The following is a 22,410-nucleotide window of genomic DNA, read 5'->3' as shown; positions in this document are numbered from 1 at the left end:
TGTCCATAAATGAATGAAAGAATAAACAAAATGTGCTATGTCCATACAATGGAATATTATTTGGCTATTAAAAAGTATGAAGTGATACATGTTCGTACACTGATGAACCTTGAAAACATTAAGTGAAAGAAGCTAGACAAGATACATATTATTTGATTCAATTTATATGATATTCCCATACTCCTGGGTTTTAATGTGATAGCCCATGATCATTATTAATAACTAAATGTTTTTTATTACATTTATGTTTACAGTACATTTAAAAAATTCTATGGGAAGAAAACAAAAACATATACTCCAATTTGTCTCTTCTTATTTTTAACCTTCTTTAGGTTAATTCTTCCTTTCTCCTCCAAATCATCCAAACCTTCAAAAAATTGTTATTATTTGAAAACGAGGGAATTTTAAAAATAAAAGCAGAGTATAAAATGGGTTGCTATATTTCAAATAACATTCTAAATTAGGTGTAACCTTTAGAGATACCACAGGTCACTCTGTACCTTGAAAATGATACCTACTATTTCATTTTCACAGAGGCAAGAACTCACAACACAGGCTCAGCATGAAGGGTATCTCAGTTATCTGAACAATTACTGACAGCAAACTAGAACCAAGAATATAGAATCAAGCAATTAGAATACAGAATATTTAAAAAAAAAAAAAAGGCTGGATAATTTCCCTCCAACTTTGCAAGCATGCTTCTGATTGTATTAGGTATGAGGCCTGTGTGTTTACTTCTTCCCAGCAGACTAGGCATATTAGCTCAAAAGCCCACCAGAACAAAAGTCAAACTTTTACACACTGAATTGTTTTAAACATAGCTTGAATTAGCATTATTTTAACCATTTAGAGCTTGCCTGCTCTGCACACCCTGTGAAAAAGCACCTGCCATCTGCTAGGACTATACGTCTCTAAGCTGCTGCTAGCTCTTTGTAGTTCTCTGACTCAGATGCCCATTTTGTGGCTGAATTCATCAGGACAGTGAAGCATCCTTCGCTAGACGTTCCCTTGCTCTACTTTCCTTCTGAATGGTGGCCCCACACTATTGCCTCTAGGAGGAGTCATCCTGTGAGGGACTTCCCTTCACAGGCAAGTTGTCAATGTGCTGCTCAAATCAAGCTAGTTGTGTGGTTCTGTCACCTTGTAGTCATGTAACTATCCTTTATCCACCCCGAAGTCCAATGATCTGACTACAATTGCTCAACATACTTACATACATACGTCAGTGGAGATAAATCCTATTGGCACGTGAGCTTCTCTGGGAAAGCAATGTGTATGTCCTGGGGAGTCCCAGCACCAGGACAGGAATGGCCCACAGTGGGCAGCAGGACCTGCTTTCTCTCCTGGAGACACATTAGGAAGAGGGTGTGACTCCTCAGGATCACAGCTAACATCAACTACAGCTTGGCGTAAGTTATATATTGTCTTAAGCAGATTAAATGTAATAACAATATGACCAGATTTTTAGAAAGTGATTAGAAAATATTTAAATATAAAAGTTAGATGAAGAGTGGTGTACCCGTATCAATTTAATTTGTAAAATATTCTTTATCTGCAAACACGAGGTACCTACTAGCTATAATAATTTGATGTATACAGTATCAACAAATAAGTACTCATAACTCTAAGATAAAGGAATTAAGCTACTTTGACCTAAGAATTTAGGAAACTGAGTCACAGAAAGTTCTGTGACAAGGTCTCATGGGCTGTGACAGTAGAAATGAGAACCCATGGGGTCTGTCTCCAAGGTCTGAACTTCTAATCACTAATTTGTTCTCTAATCTTTGTTCACACTTCCACATGTCCCTGCCTGATCGCAACCCCTGCCTGTACAATGAGGGTGCCAAGATGCTGAATTTTGGTTGCTCATCATCCTCACACGACTTGACTGTTTCCATCTTGCCTGCACAGTAAATCACTTGTGGATTTTTTTTTTTAAAATGACATTTCAGTTTCACCCAGAGATGTGTTCATTCAATTAGTCTCAACCTAATTTGGAGATTGTACCAGTTTAAGAGCACAAATCAGCTGAGTTATCTCTTGAGAGCATTTCCCCTTGAGATTTAGGTTCAGTATTGGGGTTTGAAGGGTAATATACTTCCAAGCCCTGGGGTAAAGCAAGGGAAGTCTCCTTTGTGAGAACTTGCATTTTACTTGGGAAAGAGTACATTGTTAATAAGGGCTTATGTAGTGTCTGATAGGTTAGGGGATTTTATCTTATTAGTTTTTTCAGGGCTGCTGTGAAGGAAGCATAGCAGTGGCTTAGTCTGGGAAACAAGCAGGTGCGTAATTCAAGCCTCACCTGAATAAGATGTGAGATGGGGTCATGGGATGAACTCGTGCCCCAACTTAGTTCAGGTCAAAATTATTATGGAAAAAATCCAAGGAGCGTTCTTGGCCTGGAAAAACAGCTGCCTGTCTCTGGCCCCACAGAGATTCCCAGGGGCAGAGGCAAAGCTAAAGACTATCCAACGGTTTACACTAGATGTCCATGATACTGCCCCTATGACCCGGGGTCATAGCACACTAAGACACTGGTCAAGTGAGGTGAAGGTCTCTATTGTGTCACCACCAGAGCACAGATGGAAACAGGTGCTACTGATGGGAACGAGTGGGGCTAAGCAGTGTGGAAGGAGCTGTTGGAGAAAGGGAAGACTCAGAGAGGCTAAATTTAACATACATGCCAAAGAATGGAACTCAAATGTGTGTGTTTACAACCGCACAGAGAAAACGAAAACTTCACCAACACAATAGATTTTTAAGGAACAGGGTTTATTGTTTAAATATTTACAATAATCTATAAAAAAGTAATCTATTTTCCTATAAAATTCCGCATTCAGTATTTCCGGATCACTCTATTTTGCATTTATATGCCACATTTTTCTGGTGAATAGTTATTTTCTCAAAATTCTGAATTATTTGCTAAAAGTATGTTAAAGGCTCTCTTAGAGGGTTCTTTCTCCCTAGACTCTTTCCTGATGTGAAATCTGAAGGTTTCTCCACTTTGATTTTAGGACTGCTAGCTTCTCACTGTGAGAACTGTAATGCTGACTATAAAATGAATAAGCACTGAAGACTTTCCTTCTTTCATGACACCTAAGAGTATTTTGTACCATCTGAATCAGCACATGTGCCACAAGTATTCTCTATGAATAAAAGATTTCTCATAATTTTTAATTGAATCATTTCTCGAGAATGAATTATTTGATAGTCTTCAAAAGGTTTTATTCTCTTACATCCTGTTTTAATGGTTATTTCTTCACTGAGTTTTCTCATGCACACCATGCCTTGTGCTTGGCTGAATACTTGTTCACAGTGATTACAAACCTAAAGGTTCTCCTAAGTGGAGTTTGCTCATGTTGTTTAGCCATGAATTATAAATGAAAGCATTCCCACACTGATTACAGATCAAGGAGTTATCCCCATGCGATTTCTCTTGTGTACTTAAAGTTCAAAGCTGTTGCTGAAGACTGCTGCATTCCTTATATTTCTGACTGAAGGTTTTGCCACATGGATGTCATACGTAACAATTCTCTTCTACATAAACCTGCATATGTCAGATGAGTATGGATGACTGCAGGATCTTCCACACTGATTACAGACAGTGTTTCTTCAATGTGTGAGTCCTCTTGCTGTGTTTAAATGTTAAAGCTATGATTGATGTTTTTTCCACATTCGTTGCATGTATACCTTGTCATCTAAGGTCAGAATATTTACTAAAGGAATTCATGATTTTCTTTCCATTGTGGGTTCCTTCATGTCGTCTAAGGGCAGAACACTGACTGAAGGCTTTTCCACATAGCTGACATCGATACGGTTTTTCTCCAGTGTGAGTTATCTCATGTCGTCTAAGAGCAGAACATTTATTGAAGGCTTTCCCACATAGAAGACATTCATATGGTTGTTCTCCAGTGTGTGTTCTCTCATGCTGTCTGAGGTTAGAGGACTGAGTGAAGGCTTTCCCACATAGATGACATTCATACGGTTTTTCTCCAGTGTGAGTTAGACTGTGTTTTCTAAGGTCGGAGCTTTGAATAAAGGCATTCCCACAGATACGGCATTCATACGGTCTCTCTCCAGTGTGAGTCATCTCATGTCGTCTAAGGGTAGAGCTATTCATAAAGGCTTTCCCACAGAGATGGCACTCATATGATTTACCTCTAGTGTAAGTCTGCTTATGTTGTTTAAGGTATGACAGGTCACTAAGGGAATTTTGACACTGTTTGCTGATAAAGGGTTTCTTTTCCATGTGAGTTAACAAATTTTGAGTTATTGTGGAGCTATGAGTGAAATCTCCTCCCAAATCATTATATTCATAGGGATCCTCTGGAATGTGAGATTTCTGTTTTGGAGAAAGAGATGAAAGTCTGTTAACGGTTTGGCCACATTAGTTCATACATTCGTTCTCTACATATGAGTCTTATATTAATCTTTCAGTGATAGTCTCCAATTAAAATTTTTCCAATGTTATCTGTATACACATGGTGTTACTTCCCTCCATATATAAAGGTTTTCTCTTTTGTAGCTTCCCAACTGCAAAGCTTATAGATTAATTTTGAAGAATTCAATATGTTTCAAAGACTAGGCATACGAACAATGTTCCTGCAATTAAATACTGCATCTTTTTATTAAGATCTCAAGATATAGTTTTGACCTCAGGCTAATTCCTTCACTTAATTCAAACTACCCAAAACTCTTTGCTCAGAGAAAGAATAAGAGTTTAACATAAATCAGGCTGCTGTGCTCAATTACTAACATCCCATTGCCAGGTATTTAATTTGGATGACCAGGGTCAACACCCATGAAACTTACCATTGGTATGATTATAAATGTGTCCTTCGTGCTGATTTGTTGTGTGGCTATTATTTCTTGTTTTTTAATGGCACTTTCTCTGCCTAAAATAATCGGAAAAAAAAAAAAATTTAAACAGCATTAGGGGAATAAAATGCTGAAAAGCACCAAGACCTATCTGTGTATGTCTCAAAAATTAGCATTTTGATGGGGAATACTCTAAGAAGTAGAAACAACATTATAGGGCACTGACAATTAATAAGATTTTCAGGACTGAAATGTGAACAAAGTAAAATGGAGATGAGATAATGGGTAGGTAAAGAGAGGGAAAATCTTCCAAGGGGAGGATTAGGACAAGAGTTATTATGTGAAAGTTTAACTTCAGTAAGTATATGAATATCCTTCTCCCTAAAGCCAATGGCAAAGGGACACATGAATTATGATTGACATATGGAAGGAATAATGACATCTAAAGAATTATGCTTCAATGTCCTTCATCTATAATTTAGAAAATATCACTTACTTAACAAAATCTTCACTTGGAATTCTTAAGGATATAGTTGTTCACTGACCAGGCACCTCCTCATATTGAAGCACTCATCCTCACCTGAACTCTGGCTTTGGAGAAATCCAATTCCTTCACTCCACAGTTCTTCTCCTTGCTCCAACTGGAAAATCGCATGATGATACCCTATTCATGGAAAAAAGGTACATGGATTTTGAGATGTCCTAATATGTGCATTATAATCAAGTCCAGAACAGGCTACTGAAGAAGAATAAGAACACTGATGGTCAGTCCAGGCAACAACACCTTGAACAAAGAAAACACTGAAGATCCTTCCCCAGAATGAAAAGAAATCCAGATCATGTGTCTAAAATAGTGAGGACCTCTGGATCCTGATGTCCATGCCCATGTTCAAAGTCAGAATGAGGAATCCTCAGTCTTTTCAAAGATGGAGAAATTAAATGTCGCCACAGTGGGTTGAATATTATTTTCACACAGATGCCAATAATCATTAGTTCCATAAGAATAATCAAGTTTTGTTAGTTTAACTCTGGTCTCAAGCTTTAGCATAGTGATTAGAACAGAATAATTATTTAGAAAATATTTTATCAATTTACTTATGCATGCAAAAAATATTTACTGAATTTCCAGTTCTGTTCTGAGTATTAGAGACATGAAATTGTGATCAAGATTACATTCTAGTGGGGGTAACAAACTAAGTGTAAATAAATGAAAAGAGCAACTCTCTTTCATGTAGTTATAAGATCTATGAAAGAATCAGGGTAGAGAGTAGAGTGGGTGTGTGTAAGAATCAGGGTAGAAAACAGTGGGTGTATTCCAGATACTTGTTGATTTAATAAATAAATGAAGACCTACATACCCACCAATTATCTATACACATACATAAAAGCGGACAGACTCACCCAGGGAGACCAGATGACTAATAGTTTCCAGCATCACATCTCTGAACAGTTTTCTCTGGGATGTGTCCAGCAGGGCCCACTCTTCCTGAGTGAAGTCTATAGCTACATCTTCAAACATCACTGATTCCTAAAACATCATGAATATTCTGGTTTAGACAGAGAAATTCCTGCCAATGTCCACAGTGAGAGGGTTGAGATGACAACATTGAAAAAAGAAGTGGAGAAGCTGGGTATATAGAAAGATCAAACTGAGTCTGGGGTTCCCATCAGTTCATTCTCAGAGCTAAGCTGGAATGTGCCTTTCAGATACATCACAGAGATATACACGGTCTGAATTAATAAACTTTTACTCTAAATAAATATTATATGAAATATGGTATAATATAACCTGGAAATTTTCCAACAAACTGGTAATTATCACTTCTAGACACATGAGTATAAAAATTGCCTTTAAAGACTCATAACTAAAACTCTCTTCCTAATTAATGTCAAGTAACTTTCCAGACTTATCATTAAGGCACACAATAACCATGATTTGCCACTTTTAAACCATGACTATGGTTATATCATTGACCTAGATGAATTTCAGATTTCTTGTCTATGAAATGGTTTAATGACGTTTTATTAGTTGAAAGATCAAATGAACTAATATATAAAGTTTATCCTATCTAGGTAAACATGTATTAAATACAAGTCATTAGCTTATTACTCACTAAAGTGTCCAAGACCCTTGAAACAATTTCCAGCATTCATTGAAACTGAAGATCTACTAGTAGGTACTGTCTGTCTTAATGCTACAGGACACAGGTGTTCATAACACTATAAGGTCAGATGGTTCAGCAGCACAAGCCAGGGCCCTCTGAAAGGGCTGTACTGATGAAGGACAGTCCTAGCCTGACCATTCCTGTGAGATAAGGTCTCCCATTCTGTTTTTCTCTGGGACCTCAAACACCAGTTATTGCCATCTCTCTTGTAGCTTTATCTTGTCTCCATGGTAACAGCTTAAAAAACAATCTTGATTGGTTTTGGTCTATCTAGCTCTTCAAAAATTTCCACAGGTCTTAAATTTTACTCTACTATATCCCTCTCCTTCATGTGCAAACAAAATTAAGGAAAAAATACTCCCTATTCATTAACTCCAGTTACCAAATATGAAATAAAAGATGAATTACAAAAAGGTAAAATGTGTGGTTGGGACAAGAACAACAATTTTAATGATCTCTTTAAGAAGTGTCCAAAAGTACAAATATACTCTATCAAAACTTTAAATTTAAAAATGGAAAAAAATAAATGAATGATTCCTCATGCTTCCTCTAGTTTAAACCTCCTATGCTCCCTTCAACATGTCACAGCCCTCACCCAGGACCTGTAACACTGAATTAACTGCCTTTACCTGATAAAACCATTGCCTCCCTAATGGACTGTAATGTTCTGCTCCTTGCTCATTTCTATTCACCACAACCCTCACACCATTATAGCCAATAACATGATTAATGAATGAATTATTTCCTAGTGAGGTCACAGACTGAATTAGAGAGAAAGAAAACTTATCTCTTCTGTAAATGCACACCTGCTGGAATAAATTAGTATGATGTTAGGAAGAATATTAGCTATTGAGGAGACCTACTATATCCATCTCATAATACTGGAGGTATTTCACTGGAGCTCAGATCCTTGAATACTTCCTGACTGAACTTAGAACATTGATGCCAGTAGGAGAAACTTGCCCAACACTGTCAATAGTGATGTAATTTCAGTAGAAAGAGGCATTCCCTACTCACCAATGGCTGCATTGTCAATAATTCAGTTGCCAGCTGTCTTTCTCTGGGTTTTCTCTCACAGACAGTCCAAACATTAAGCAGGCAAAGCTGGGGATAGAGAAAGAAGTCATGAGACCCCGGTCTTGTGCAAAATTTCCAGCCCCTACTATTATGAATCCCAAATGTACACCTGGCTGAGACTCCCAGTATAATCAACAAACATGCAATATACTCTACAGGAAATGCACAGAGGACTCTCCTCTTTCTCCAGAGTCAAAAGAAAGATTATGACTATAGTTGATAATAAAAAACATAGAAATACAGATATGTGATAAGAACATTGAAAGTATTGAGTTTTGTATGTTAAACAGGCCATGGCATCCAGTTATTTGATTCCTTTCCTGATTCCAAAGCATAGTGATCCCTAACTCATGCCACGTGGAGATTTTGGTTTCTACTTATAGATAAATACTGTGGGAATTTCTCAGATTTCATTATTCTTGCCTTATGCACTAGCACTGGTTCTCCATCATCCAGAGAGCCATCTAGACCTTCACATTTTTTCTGCTCACAAGTCTCCTTGGGCATCAAGAAACCAAGGATCTATTTTATGAGAGCTAATTAATCACTCCTTTTGGAGAGGTCATTGGCACCCAGTCTAGTCTCTAAAAATCCCCTGCATCAGAAAGTAGCAGGAGCACGTACATGAGTCATAATGTTAATGTCATGTACTGCCTCAATCCTCTAAGTCAAGGATGTCCAGAAAACATAGAATGGCTGGGGTTTAGGAGGAATTCTAGGTGATCCATCTCATATTTTCACAAGGTGGTAGCTAAAATTCTTGATATCCTATTTTATATTAATCTTCATTAGGCACAGTATCCTTGAATTTCATTAGACACAAACACACATGTATTATGAATGTGCATATATATGTAATACACACAAAGATGTATGTGAGAGACACATAGAGAAAACATTTATAAACTGTAAATTCTCCTCTGAAATACCAATAATAATCAAAAGTATTTCATGGAAAGATGAAAATGTCATAAAAGTTGAATTAACTCATCTATTTGTAACTGAGGACCAGAAAACAACAAAAATAAATAAATTTGTATCAAATGTGACTCTGTGTTTGGATATTTACATATATTCATCTATTTAATCCTCACAGAAAACCTACTGATTATAGTTTATTTACCAATTTAACAAATGACATAACCAGAAGAGGTTCAAAAAACTAATAATATAAGTCATACAGCTGAAAAAATGATACATCTGTAATTTTAATTTTGCTCTGTCTCCTATGCTCAAATTCCTTAAGAATTACATACTACAAGTAGGTTTTACCTGAGCATCACCTCTATAACCAGTTCCTCTCCCATGCCCTCTGCAAAGAACTCCTCAATACTACTGTAATGTCTCAAGACTCCCTTTAAAAAAAAAAAAATTATATATATATATAGTATCCTGGCAGTCTCACACATTTATGCAACTGCTTCCATTTCTTTTATTGCTATCTCTAAAATGAAAGTGACCAATTTCTTGTTTGGATTCCATTTTTGAGCTATAATCTCTGCTTGCAGACTTACACTTAAAATGTAATATTTCTCAGGACAACACCCCCATCCCTCCAAATATAAAAATCACTCTTCTTCTATTCTCCAACTTTAGTTAATGGCTCCATGAGACATCTGAGTATTTTACATCAGGGGTCCCCAACCCCCCAACTGTGGACCAGTACCAGTCCGTGGCCTGTTAGGAACTGGGCTGCACAGCAAGAGGTGAGCAGCGGGGGAGCAAGGAAAGCTTGATCTGTATTTGTAGCTGCTCCCCAGTACTAGCTAGTCACCGCCTCAGCTCCACCTGAGATCATCAGGCATTACGTTCTCATAGAAGCACGGGTCCCGGTGTCAAAAAGGTTGGGGACCGCTGTGACCTTACTGAACCAACAAACACATTGCTATTACCTCTCTACACTGGGCACTATTATTAACCTTCATTTCCACCTATACAAACTTAATCCCCATATACAAACTTCCCACCCCACACACATTTTACTTCCATTTTAGTTGAAATCTCAATTACAGAGAGATACTTTCACTGAACTCCAATCAAAGTTAGCCTTTTCCTTCCCCTCTGCTTTGACATAAATGAACTCTACTATTCTTTCAGGCTGCTCACCTAATTTGTATATATGTACATATACATCTATGTATCTATCTCTATCTATCTATCTATCTATCTATCTATCTATCTATCTATCTATCTATCTATCATCTATCTATCTTATACTGATGATCTAAATGCAGGAAAATCAACCTTTGAATGGTAAAATCAGGCAAGTTTCCCTCTGACCACAATATATATGATAAATACAGAGAAATTCTATGTTCACAGTAAGGGAATCTACCCTCAGGCTGCCTGCTCCCTAATGCCTGCAGTCAAACAATTATTTTCTGGTTGTAAACCTTTCTGAAATAAAAGTGTCTATCCTTCCTAGTAAAAATTCTCTCCAGTACTTACAAAACCCAAATAGATGGAAAAGCCAATGAAGTCACTCTTCATTGATGCAGTCACCATACGAAAGATCTCAGAGCTTCTTCTCTCTAGATAAATCACGCTCTTGATGGAGATCTATCTTTATAAGCAATTGATAGCCTCATCAATCATATAAATCAAAACATATACTCTGATTAATCTGGATGCCAGTCAATATAAAATTAATCAAGGCAGGCCTTTTTTAACAAAATACTAACTAGGTTATTCATACAGATGTAATGAAGAAAAGCAGATAATGTCCTTTCTTTTTCTAAAAACACTTTATTTTTGAGTCATTTTAGGTTCAAAGCAAAATTGGGGGGAAAGTACAGTTCCTAAATACCACCTGTCCACACAAATAAACAGCCTTCCTCACTGTAACATCCGCCACCAGAGTGGTACTTTTGTAACAGTTAATGAACCTACATTGACACAGCATTATTACCCGAAGTTCATAGTTTACATTAGTGTTCACTCTTGGTGTTGTACATTCTATGAGTTTTGGAAAATGTATAATGTCAAAAGTATTGTACAGAATAGACTCACCGCCCTAAAGAACCTCTGTGCTATGCCTATTCATCTCTCCTCTGACTCAAACCCTGACAACCACTGATCTTTTTACTGTCTTCATAGGTTTGATTTTTCCAGAATGTCATATAGTTGGAATCAAACAATATGCAATCTTTTCAGATTGGCTTCTTTTACTTAGTCATATGCATTTAAAGTTCCTCTATGTGTCTTCAAGGCTTGATAGCTCATTTCTTTTTACTGCTGAATAAAATTCCATTGTTTGGAATATACCACAATTTATTTACCCATTATATTACTTAAGAACACCTTGGTTGCTTCCAAGTTTTGACAATTATGAGTAAAGCTACTAATAAAACATTCATGTTCAGGTTTTTGTGTGGGCATATATTTTCCAACTCAGCTGGATAAATAGCAAGAAGCACGATTGATGGATCATATGATAAGAATGTTTAATTTTGTAAAAAACTTCTAAACTGTCTTTCAGAGTGGCTGCAACAGTTTGCAATCCTACCAAAAAGGAATGAGGGTTCCTGCTGCTCCTCACCATTATCTGGTGTTCTCAGTATTTTTGATTTTCTAATAGACAAGGAGTGATATCTCATTTTTGTTTTAATTTGCAAATCTCTAATGACATATGTTGAGCATCTTTTCATATGCTTATTTCCTATCTGTGTATCTTCTTTGGTGAGGTGCCTGTTCAGATCTTTTGTCATTTTTCATGGGGTTGTTCATTTTCTTGTTGCTGAGTTTTAAGAGTATTTTATAAATTGTAGATAATAGTCCTTTATCAAATGTGTTTTGCAAATATTTTCTTTCAGCTTCTGGCTTGTATTCTTATTTTCTAAACAGTGTTTTTAACAGACCAGAAGCTTTTCATTTTAATCAAGCCCAGGTTATCGATTACTTCTTTCATGGACCATATCTTTGGTATTGATCTAAAAAGTTACTACCAAACCCAAAGTCATCTAAATTTTTCTCCTATGTTTTCTTCTAAAAGTTTTATAGTTTTGTGTTTTACAATTAAGTCTACTGTATTTTTTCAGGTAACTTTTGAAAAGGGTGTATGGTCTATGTCTAGATTCTTTTTTTTTTTTTTTTAATGTGGATTTCCAGTTGTTACCCTTCCCCTTTTGAAGACTTTTTTTCTCCACTGTATTGTTTTGCTTCTTTGCAAAATATCAAATATATCCACACAAAGACTGTATTTGTGTGGGTGTATTTCTGGGCTACCCACTGTGTTTCAATAATCTGTTTGTCTCTTATTTCACCAAAAGATTATGCTCTTTAATTCTTCATCCTTCTAAAAGTCTCAAAAGCAACCCTCATCTCTTTTCTGAAAAGTCTCACTATTTTTGTGGATGTTGGTTGTTATGGGCAATACTGTAGAAAGCAAAAGCAAGAGATCTGCTCTTTGAGAGAATCTGTAATCTATTTAAATCTTTCAGGCTGTGTGCATCAAGGTGACTCTAAGTAGAAACATTTGTGCTTAAAATATACATGCAAAGGACATATTTTCCAGGTATCTCAATTGTGCATATTTTACCACCGAGGAATAAAAAGAGTTCACTGTAGTTCTCTTCAAGTCAGATTTAGTTAATGATTAAGGACAGTAAAACCCTATGAGTTTCAAAATATTAGGGCTTCATAGAATAAATGGTTTAGCTTCACGATTGATTTTACTGTAAAAAAGATATGCTTTAACTGTTTTTGAAAATATTAAACGTTTGAAAGACTAAGAACATATCTTAAGATATATGGAGATAAAGAGATATAAAAGATCAAACTGTTTTTGAAAAAAAATATTGCAATATACCATTAATTTTAAGTACAAGCATCTGATTTTTTTTAGTAATTGTCATCATCATCATCGTCACCGTCACCATCATCATTATCATCACGGAGTATGAGTGCCTTAAGGACAAAAGAATGCTAAACTAGTTTCTCCTGAAGTTGAATGCCCAGAGGTTAAGGGCCCAGGCTACGGACACAGCCTGCCAGGGCCCCGGCTTCCCCACATGCTGGTGATGCACGAATGGAGAGATGGCCCATACTCCTTCGTAGGATCGTTGAGAGGTAAAAATGGGTTAATGAGTGTAAAGTGCTCACATTTGGAACACTATGAGTCACTGCAATAAATACATCTTCTTGCAAACTTCCTTAATTAAAGTAGGAATTTTGAAATATTTATGCCTCAGATCAGGTAGCCTCCCACACTGGAACCCTGATCCCATGTATCTCCAAGAGAGATGCCTTATAACAGGGGTCTCTCCCTGCAAGAGCCAAACAGTCTGACAATCAAGGGACTAAAATCAACTGCCTTCAATTGAATCAGGAAGTGCAATATGATGTTCAGGGCCCTTGGATGATGTTCAGGCCCTTAGATAATATCAGAACTTGACTGAACCATCATCTATAAACCCTCGAGGAGCCCAGGGTGGCTTCTGTGTGAGAACTGCCATCCTAGGTATACCACAAAGTCTCTCAAGCATTTTCCCAAATAGAGTCCATACATACCCTGTAAGGTATCAGGTACATATCACCATAGTGCAGAATATTCAGCGAGCACCTTCCAAAGCTTACAAACTCTGCAAAGGGAGAAAATTGACACAGTCATCTCCAAAACTGAGGGGAGCCAAAGATTCCTCCTCTGAGCCCTTGCTGTCCTCCTCCATGGCCACAAGGCCAGAAACTGGTTGGATGGCCTGCTCCAATTGTGCCCCGAGCTCTTATACCAGTGTTTTCCATTTCAGGGTGCTTGGACTAGGCCCTACACTCTATACCCTGCGAACCCCTGCCTCTACCCTGAGCTTTGAGGTGCCTGCTCTTCTCAGAATAGTAGAATAGCCCTCCCCTTGGCCAGTAGTCCATATCTAGAAATTTGAATCTTTCTGTAATGCATAGGAAAGAAAATGCCTTCGGCATCACAAAAACAAGCAGTGTCAAGATAGTTACCAAGCTCTGCTCTCTGCCTGTTGTATACATGTACTATAATGAAGAATTTGAATCTTTTGCCTTCTAGGATGAGTGAAGGGGTCTGAGGAACTGGAAGGTTGTTTAAATATCTGGGTGTGGGGGGTGAAAACTGGATTTTGGGCACTGTTTCCTCTTATTTTCCTCTGTAAGTCACCAAACAGGGAGGACAGAGCTTTCAATCAGATCTGAAAGAGAATCCCCAGATTAATGCAAGGATCTGATAACTAGGGAAAGGCAGCCAATACCCAGGACAGTTCACAATGCTTAAAAGATACTCCATAAATATGGTTTACCAATTTGAGTTATTCAGAAAATATAGGAGAAAGAAGGAAGATCTAGGCAAACTAATAAGGCTTTAACCATGGGATTATGTTGGATTTTGACTTCAAGGCAAATTTAGATTGAAATGAAAAATAATATTTTAACTTTAGAATTTTTCTTCTAATGAAATATAGGGATATCCAGGGAACCCTATGCGTATGAAACAAGACAGCCCTATGAACGGGAAGAATGTACCAGATAGCACTGTGCTCTGTCCATGCTTCCAAGTTGTAGGCATCCAAGAAGATCATGAGTGGATGAGAACTAGTAAATAAAAAGCAGCTGATCAGGAGCTGATCTTTCTTAGATTATGGAAAACCCCAACAAGGTCCCACAAATTTTTCAAATGTCCTGTGCTAAACAGTCATTATTTTGACCTAGGGAAGAGTTCCTGCTACAGTACAATCCTGACATATGTCTCTCTAAACTACTACCATGAATTCATGTGGTTTACTGACAACTCAACTCAATGAAAATTACTTGGGGGAAAAAAAAAAAAAAACCAATGCAGTAACTATTATAAAAGATAAAGTATAAAGGAGGTAGAAGTAAAAAGGTAACTGAATATTAATATTCAAGAAATCCTTTGCCCTGGAGGAAAGCATCATTTAAAAATTATCCAATAATTTTAGTAATGGAAGAATTACAATTTATTAGAAACTTTAATTAATAGAACTTCAAAACGGAATTACAAGAATGCAAGTCAAAGATTTACAAGACAAGAGAAGAAAAAGTGATTTGGCAGAGCTCCAAAATTTCCAAAAGTAAAACGAAAATCACGTGAGAAGAGACCATGTTGGGAAATAAAAGAAAGGAAAAGAGACAATGCTAAAAAATCACTTATGTGGATGACATGCTTTAAAATGACCAAAAGGAAAAGGATTAAGTAAAAACTATTGAAAGGATTGGAAAGAAATTGAAAGCTGTGAAAGACAAGCCCACAACTATAAAATCCATGTTACTGGTAAAGACAACAAAGGAAATGATATGACATAAATAATTTTATGATTTAATTCAATAAAGGAGACCAGAACATAATAACCACAGAAGACACAATATGCCAACTTAAAATCTTTTAAATAACCTTGCCATAATTTTTTCAAAATAGACATTATGAAAAATAATACTTGAACATATTATATAAAAGTACCATTGGAACAAAGTTAGAACATCATTCATAGAAAATTTTGTCTTAATTTTTTTTATTAATTTAAAAAGGGTTACAATAATATAAGTACCTACCTCAAAAAGAAATAAAATGGAAAAATTCACTTGAGGAAACTCTTAAGAGCAATTAACTTGAAGAATTAGAAAATAAATTATTCATAAGCCAAAATGGTAGAGTAAAAACTTAAGATGTAGATCAATATGCTCAGTGGAACTTTCTGTGATGGAGAAAACGTTCTATATCTGCATTGTACAATACCACAGCTACCAGGCATATGTGGTTACAAAACATCTGAAATCTGGCTAGCATTACTATGGATATGACATAGTTATTTAATTTTAATCAGTTGAAGTTGAATAGCCACATGCGACCAGTAGTTACTATATTAGATATCACAGATCTAGAATCTTGGGGAGGCGGTTAAAATAATAAAATAGATTCAAGACAAAAATGGGAAAGGAACACAAACAGTCAAAAACAGGACATGAAATTGGTGGAGTAAATGTTGACAGAATAAAATTTAAAGACTGTAAGATGTTGCTTTGATATAACAAATGTCTAAAAACAGATATGCAGAGAACCAGACACACTGGGATTCTATGGACATAAAGTTCAAAATCCCTGGAGGAAATCTGAACTTAAAAATAAAATGGAAGATGAATGAATACAAAAATTTACAATACACATTTTGATGTGACAAAAATAAACTATATGACTAATAAGGAGAAGGGGAGTGTTGCACAGTAACACTGGCCACATAGTACTTTCAAGAACATGCTAAGACTTTATTAGCTATTCAATAAAAATGAGAAGCCAACCTAACTTTTTGGCTAATAGGAAATTTTTTTTTAAAAAAATGTTAATTCATAGCACAATGTAGTTATAGTTTTATCACCATCATTCACAATTTAATTATACATTTAAGTGGAATTCCTATGCCTGCAGAGATAAAATCTTCTGGCTTAAGATTTCTGGCTCCCATAGCAAAGTAATTCTACCAGGAGACACCATAAATATGCCATTTTTTTTATTTCTTTTTTTTTTATTTTTATTCCGGTCATTTTGTTTATTTCTCAAAAATGTCTGGCAATCCCATTAGGTTTTGCATGTCAATTCCAACTACCATGCAAAATAAATAGTATTTCAAACCTTTGGTATGAATGATGGATTTCCAGACTCATTTTTCCTCTTTCATTCATCAGATGGTTTATAATTTATTTCACAAATGAAGTAGATAATTTTGGAGGTAGGCACTTCTAACCATTAAATTTTAAAGTAGTCTTGCACTCACATCCATTGTTTATGCCATCTCTCCCATAACAGGTGAGGAATTACTTATAATTCCACCTAGGATCTTTATGTTTGGGTCCTATAATTTCCTGCCATATCATGAATTTTGTTATTACTTATAAAATATACACTTTATCTTACAACTCTCTCTCAATATGATCCATCCTCTTAACATTTATCTCCCAATCTGAAATCTGAATTTAAAAAAATAAATAAAACACTTCTGGATTACTTTTATTTTCAGCTGCTGCTCCCTCATTACCTTTTTAATTCAAGAGTGAGGGTAGAGTCCATTCATCAGCAGTTCTCCCAATCCTACCCATAATCCCACTTCATTTTTGTTTGTTTGTTTGTTTGTTTGGTCCCTGTTAATTCATGGGCATCATTACTATTGATATTAGTTCACAGACAAAACTCCTGAAACACCTCTGGAGGTACTGCCAGGTCCATGCTGATGGGGAAACCTAGGAGAAGAGGTCCTAGGGCTGCTTGATACTCTAGAAAAAAAAGTATGTCTGTTTAAGAAGATTTCTTTGACAAAATGATGTCTTTCAGTGGAGGTGGACTTAAATGATCCTTCTCTCACCAATTCGTCCAGGCTAACAAGTAGTCATGTACAGAAGTAGAGAGACCCGGTTACTACTCATTTTTTAAAACTTCCACACCTTAAAACACTTCAGTGAATATGCTTCTCAGTAAGTGAAATAAGCCAGTCACAAAGACAAATATGTTATGATTCCGCTTATATGATCAGTCATATTCATAGATACAGAAAGTAGGATGGTGGCTGCCAGGGGATGGGGGAAGAGGGAATGGGGAGTTATTGTTTAATGGATATAGTTTCAGTTTTGCAAATGAAAGAGTTCTGGAAATGAATGGTAGTTACAGTTTAGACAACAATGTGAATATACTTAATATACTTACCTGTACATTCTAAAACGGTTAAGATGGCAAATGTTATATGTGTATTTTACCACAACAACAAACAAAAACAAAAAACAAAAACAAAAACACAGCCTGGAATGCTCTGAGTATTCTGCCAGAGACATAAATTATACCTTAAATTTCTCTATTGTTCCAAAACAAAAGTGAACCTCAAATTAACCATTTGCTCAATGCTTGATTTTTAGTTTGTTTCTCCTGCCTCAAAGTGGTATCAACATGAATGTCTTTGACATACTTAATTAATAATGTGTTTATTACTTTGAGGGACACTCACAGAAGGTGCATTCATTGCTAGTCATGGGCTCATGTGTGTTTCAAAGTGAACAGATATTGCCTGGTTGCTAAACTCCAAATGTAGCACACTTAATGGCTCTATATGCAATGTATGAAGATACTTTTTTTTCATTATCATATGAAGCAGGATTTTTCACTCTGGTTAATGTTAGCAGTCAGAGGAGATTAAGCAAGGCATGTTTACATTACTACATCCTTGTTTAAATGCTTTGCCTTTCTATGCATATAGAAAATTATTTTCTCATATACATTCTATATATCTATATGCCTACATATATCTATAAAGATATATCCATTATTTTGAGCACCTCTGTATGATGCCTATTTTGGAGGAACTTTTATAATACTCCTGCTCTATGCAGTTATCCAACACATCATGGCATTTTTAAGAGTTTCCTACTCGACTATATTTTCTTGCCAGTGGATCACCATGTGTTACTGCATCATTCTTTAAATAAACAATCCTTCTCTCACAGAGGATCTCATGGAATTCTTTATAAAGTCTATTCTAGGTAGAATGGGATCTAACTGGCTCTGAATTGTTATTTTTGAGGGACCATAGTTTACAATTATTAAAAATCTTTCCCATTCTCTCCTTTGTTCATAATTATTATCCCCTTTTTCCTTTGGTGTTTTATTTCCAGCATTCCACACAGAGAATTGTCTAAGTTCTCCAGGATCTGTTCCTGCTGCCTGTTTTCTCCACCTGACAGCCAGAGGAACAGGGATGACACCTTCCAGCAGCCCCAGACAGAAATATAGTAACAGACATGTGCAGATGTTGAAGGACCTGAGAAAAGCAGATGGCAGAAAGGCAGCTGGCACTGAGGGCTGCGACAATTCTGGGGGCTTAATGTTCCTTGTAGAGGGGCAGGAAGTGGATCAGCAATCCAGTCTGCATTCCAAAGAGGTCCCTCACTCCTGCCAGATGTCCAGGCTCCAAGACAGGGATGGGTGTGGGGGCAGCAGGCAGGCTGTGGACCTGGGCTCTTGTCCTCCCAGCAAGCCTCACCTACAGGCAATCTCTGAGAAGTCCTTGTTATCACCTATGACCCACTTCCGGTGTTTCTATTTCTCTCCTTCTGCTTGTTCTTCACCTTTAGGGAACACATTTCAGGGAGCAGATCTAAGATTCTGAGGGACACGACACCGAGTCCTGCTCTGGGTATCTGGTCATTCACTCACAGAAGTCTGGATTCTATTTGCCCATCTCCTTTGGTTTCTTATTATGATTGTTTTCACCATAAAGACCATTATTATTATTGTTGTTAATCATCATGATTGTAATTATTACAATTATGATTTATATCTGTTGTTAGGCAACACTAAATCAATGTTCACTTTCTACTCAGGGTGTCAAACTTACTGAAAGGAACTACAGAGGATTTCCCCAAAATACATATAAACACACAGATGCTTCCAGGTCAGTCCCGGTGCCCTTTCCAGATATGAGTGCCCACAAATTTTCCAAGAGTCCTGAGTGGCCATTCTGACAGGAAAGACTGGACAAGGACATCATGGCCTGCCTGAGCCTCTGGAAAATATTATAAATCACCTTGGGGATGAGCAACCACTCATGCCTGTGTGCAAGGCCCAGAGAGGACATCTGTGGCCCACCAGGCTCAATGAAAAATTTCCTAAGACTCCTCGGGGCCCAGGAATAGAAAGAACAAGCATGGAAGGATAGAGAGGTGGTCCCTTTCCTCTGGAGCCTGTGAAGTATTTTGTAAGTACTATGCCCCAGAATCAAGGAACTGTTCAAGCCACTCTACAGATCTACAAACACAGAGGAGGGCACAGAGGGACCAACCCAGTCTCCCACAACATCTCCAGGTTCAGAAGCAAGATGCCAGAAGTACATACCTGAAGGTGGTAGGGTGGAACAGAAGTCAGAAAGTGCAGCAAGACAGTCAGGGCCAAGAAAGTGCTGTAGCCTTAATGTTCAGGATAGGTGGAGCTTTTGAGCGCTGGGGGGCAGGGCATGGTCCCTGAGTCAGCCACCTCCCAGGGAGACTAGATTCTCTAGAAGGCACATACACAGAAACATTTAAATAAAGCAATATAAAAGTTGTCTCTGAACGACAGATTATTTTCCAGATGTATTTTTATAGCTTATAATATTTTTGCTCATTTGTATTTCAGCATTTTGGAATAATGAACACATCTAAATAAAAATCCATTTAATATTTTTAAAAGAAAAAAGATGACAGCTGTTATGACATGAGTGTGGATTACACAGAAAATCAAAATAACAGCTTATTTGCAACAAAGAAAACTTATAGTCAACAAATAATAAGCCACTTTGAAAATCATATAGCAATTAAACAAATCCAAGCAAGAGGAGTTATTTTTTACATTAAATCTGATGTTTTCATATATCACTCAGCCTTCTGATGGAAACTGGTTCAGTGAGAATTCTGCTGTCCTGAAATATATTTGTTTCTAATATATGCTATTAAAAAAATATTAATACTGTCTAATAAAGTTTCTATGATTCATTAAACGTTATGAACTTAAAAAAAAACTCTTCCCCGCTACTCTTAATCTTTTGAGTACCTCAGATAAGACATTAAGCATTTCATAGATATCATCGCTAGAAATGAAGCTCTACAAAATTTATATTTTTACATCCATTCAATATGTACCAAATTTTTTTCTGCTCCTGAGCTTCTCAGACTCCTTCCTATTCTGCGGATCTTTAACCCCCAAATAGCTTCATATTCCTTCTCCAAGCTGCCTTTACAAAGTCAGTGCCCCTTCCCTCCTTCTCACTGGAGAGATATTTTTGAATGTACACTTAGTTTAAAAAGTCTGGGCTCTCCCCTATTAAGCTGCCTTGTGACTGTGGGGCAGGCAAGGAGGAACATTAGGTGGCCAAAATAGAGGAACCAGCATTGTTCTCACAGGAATGACATGGCCCAGATGGGATAGTGGCAGTTCTCATCCTTGTCCTTAAAAATTATAGATCATGTTTCAAACTACTGAGCAAGAGCCACTTCTCTTTCATGGTTTTAATCACAATGATCTAAAATATCTAACTCCTCTTTTCCAGAACATCTGACAAAATTCCATAACAATCCAGTTCATCCTTGATCATTTTCAGAGACAGGGCAAAGAGAACATGTATTTAATTGGAAACTTTAGCTCACAGCCCACTTAGTTAAAAGATAACATGGGGAGAAAGACGTTGAATATTAGACTAATTGGTTAAAGTAGGTTTTGATTGTCAAAGTAAAAAAATCACCAATATCCTTACCAAGAACACATTGAAATAGTGTAAAATTATTTGCTAAGCACCATAGGATGTCATTAACATATAAAAAAGGTTGGAAAACCATTGAGACCGCATAATCTGAATTGGACACAATACATTTGAAAGGGAATACAGATTGGAAATTAAGAACAAAACTCTAATGAATTTGAGATCTACCCTTCCTTTGCCCCCATTTCTACTGTTGGTCAAAACTCCCTCCTCCTAGTCTGTTCTCTTTCATCTCTCTGCTGATCCTCTTTTTGTCTATTTTCATTTCTCTCACTGCTTTTTGCCTAGGTCACTCTCTTTCATTCTTACTGTGTCTTTCCAAATCCACCGAACTCACCCTCCCTCCTCAGTTTTACCCTCCTCCTGTTCCTCCTTCACTCTCCCTAACTCACTCTGTCTCTCTGGTTCTCCCTTGGTCTCCATTTCCTCATCACCCGCCTCGCCCCTGCATTCACAGGACTAGAATAAACATAATCCTGCCCAGGAAGAGCACATTTTTCCAGTGGACACCAGAAATGTAAACACACCTTGACAAGCACAGCCAGTGGGATGGGTCTGGAAACAGAACAAGGAGTGTCATAGTACAGGGGCAGGTGAGTGCCCCAGCACGGGGTTCTGGGGCCTCCCTGAGGCGGGGACTGTGAAGGGGAGGCCTGAGGAGCAGCAGAGCTGGGCCCCAGAACTACGCCAGAATGGGGAGGTTGACTCAGGAGAGGGCTGGGGTCTCTAGAACCCCAAGGTAGGAGGAGGGCGGGGCTACTGGCAGCTACCCCCAGGCACCGCAAAACCGCCTCCAGACACTGCGCGGGTGGAAAGAAGAGACGGTGAAAACAAACAAGACAGAAAGGTCGAGGCAGGGTCTGGTCGCGGAGCTATTTTACCTGAAACTGACGCGGATCCAGATCTGGCAGCAAAGCGGTTCTTGACTAGGCGGAGCTCCCCCCGACTGGAGATAGCGAATGCGGGTTCTGTAATGTCCCCAGGATCCTGGACTCCGGGTGTGGAGGACGCGGCGCTGAGAACATCAACGTGCAAGTTTGAACTAAATACTAAAACTCGCTCCAGGAAACTGGACCCTTGACCTGGGAAATCTGCTTCCGGGT

The 22,410-nt window shown here is 37.4% G+C and overlaps 1 protein-coding gene across 5 annotated transcripts; it reads right to left on the bottom strand.

Annotated features, from left to right (window-relative positions):
* Positions 1–3,495: 3,495 nt before the first annotated feature.
* LOC105299699 (zinc finger protein 705A-like) lies at positions 3,496–22,397 on the bottom strand. Of its 5 annotated transcripts, XM_011371555.2 has the most exons (9): positions 22,189–22,397; positions 19,909–20,067; positions 14,544–14,612; positions 13,569–13,639; positions 8,001–8,087; positions 6,220–6,346; positions 5,399–5,482; positions 4,813–4,895; positions 3,496–4,342 (listed from the first exon to the last, which is right to left on the bottom strand). In XM_011371555.2, the coding sequence occupies exons 3-9, from the start codon at positions 14,584–14,586 to the stop codon at positions 3,695–3,697; spliced, it is 1,143 nt and encodes a 380-aa protein (XP_011369857.1). In that variant the 5' UTR covers positions 14,587–14,612; positions 19,909–20,067; positions 22,189–22,397; the 3' UTR covers positions 3,496–3,694. The 5 variants fall into 5 exon arrangements, with proteins under 5 accessions (XP_011369857.1, XP_011369875.1, XP_023393962.1 ...); XM_011371573.2 differs by lacking the exon at positions 14,544–14,612; XM_023538194.1 differs by lacking the exons at positions 13,569–13,639; positions 14,544–14,612.
* Between the last annotated feature and the right edge of the window lie 13 nt (positions 22,398–22,410).

Source organism: Pteropus vampyrus, unplaced genomic scaffold (genome assembly GCF_000151845.1).
Source record: "Pteropus vampyrus isolate Shadow unplaced genomic scaffold, Pvam_2.0 Scaffold8, whole genome shotgun sequence".
Taxonomy (NCBI): domain Eukaryota; kingdom Metazoa; phylum Chordata; class Mammalia; order Chiroptera; family Pteropodidae; genus Pteropus; species Pteropus vampyrus.
This window is presented reverse-complemented; position numbering and strand designations above follow the sequence as displayed.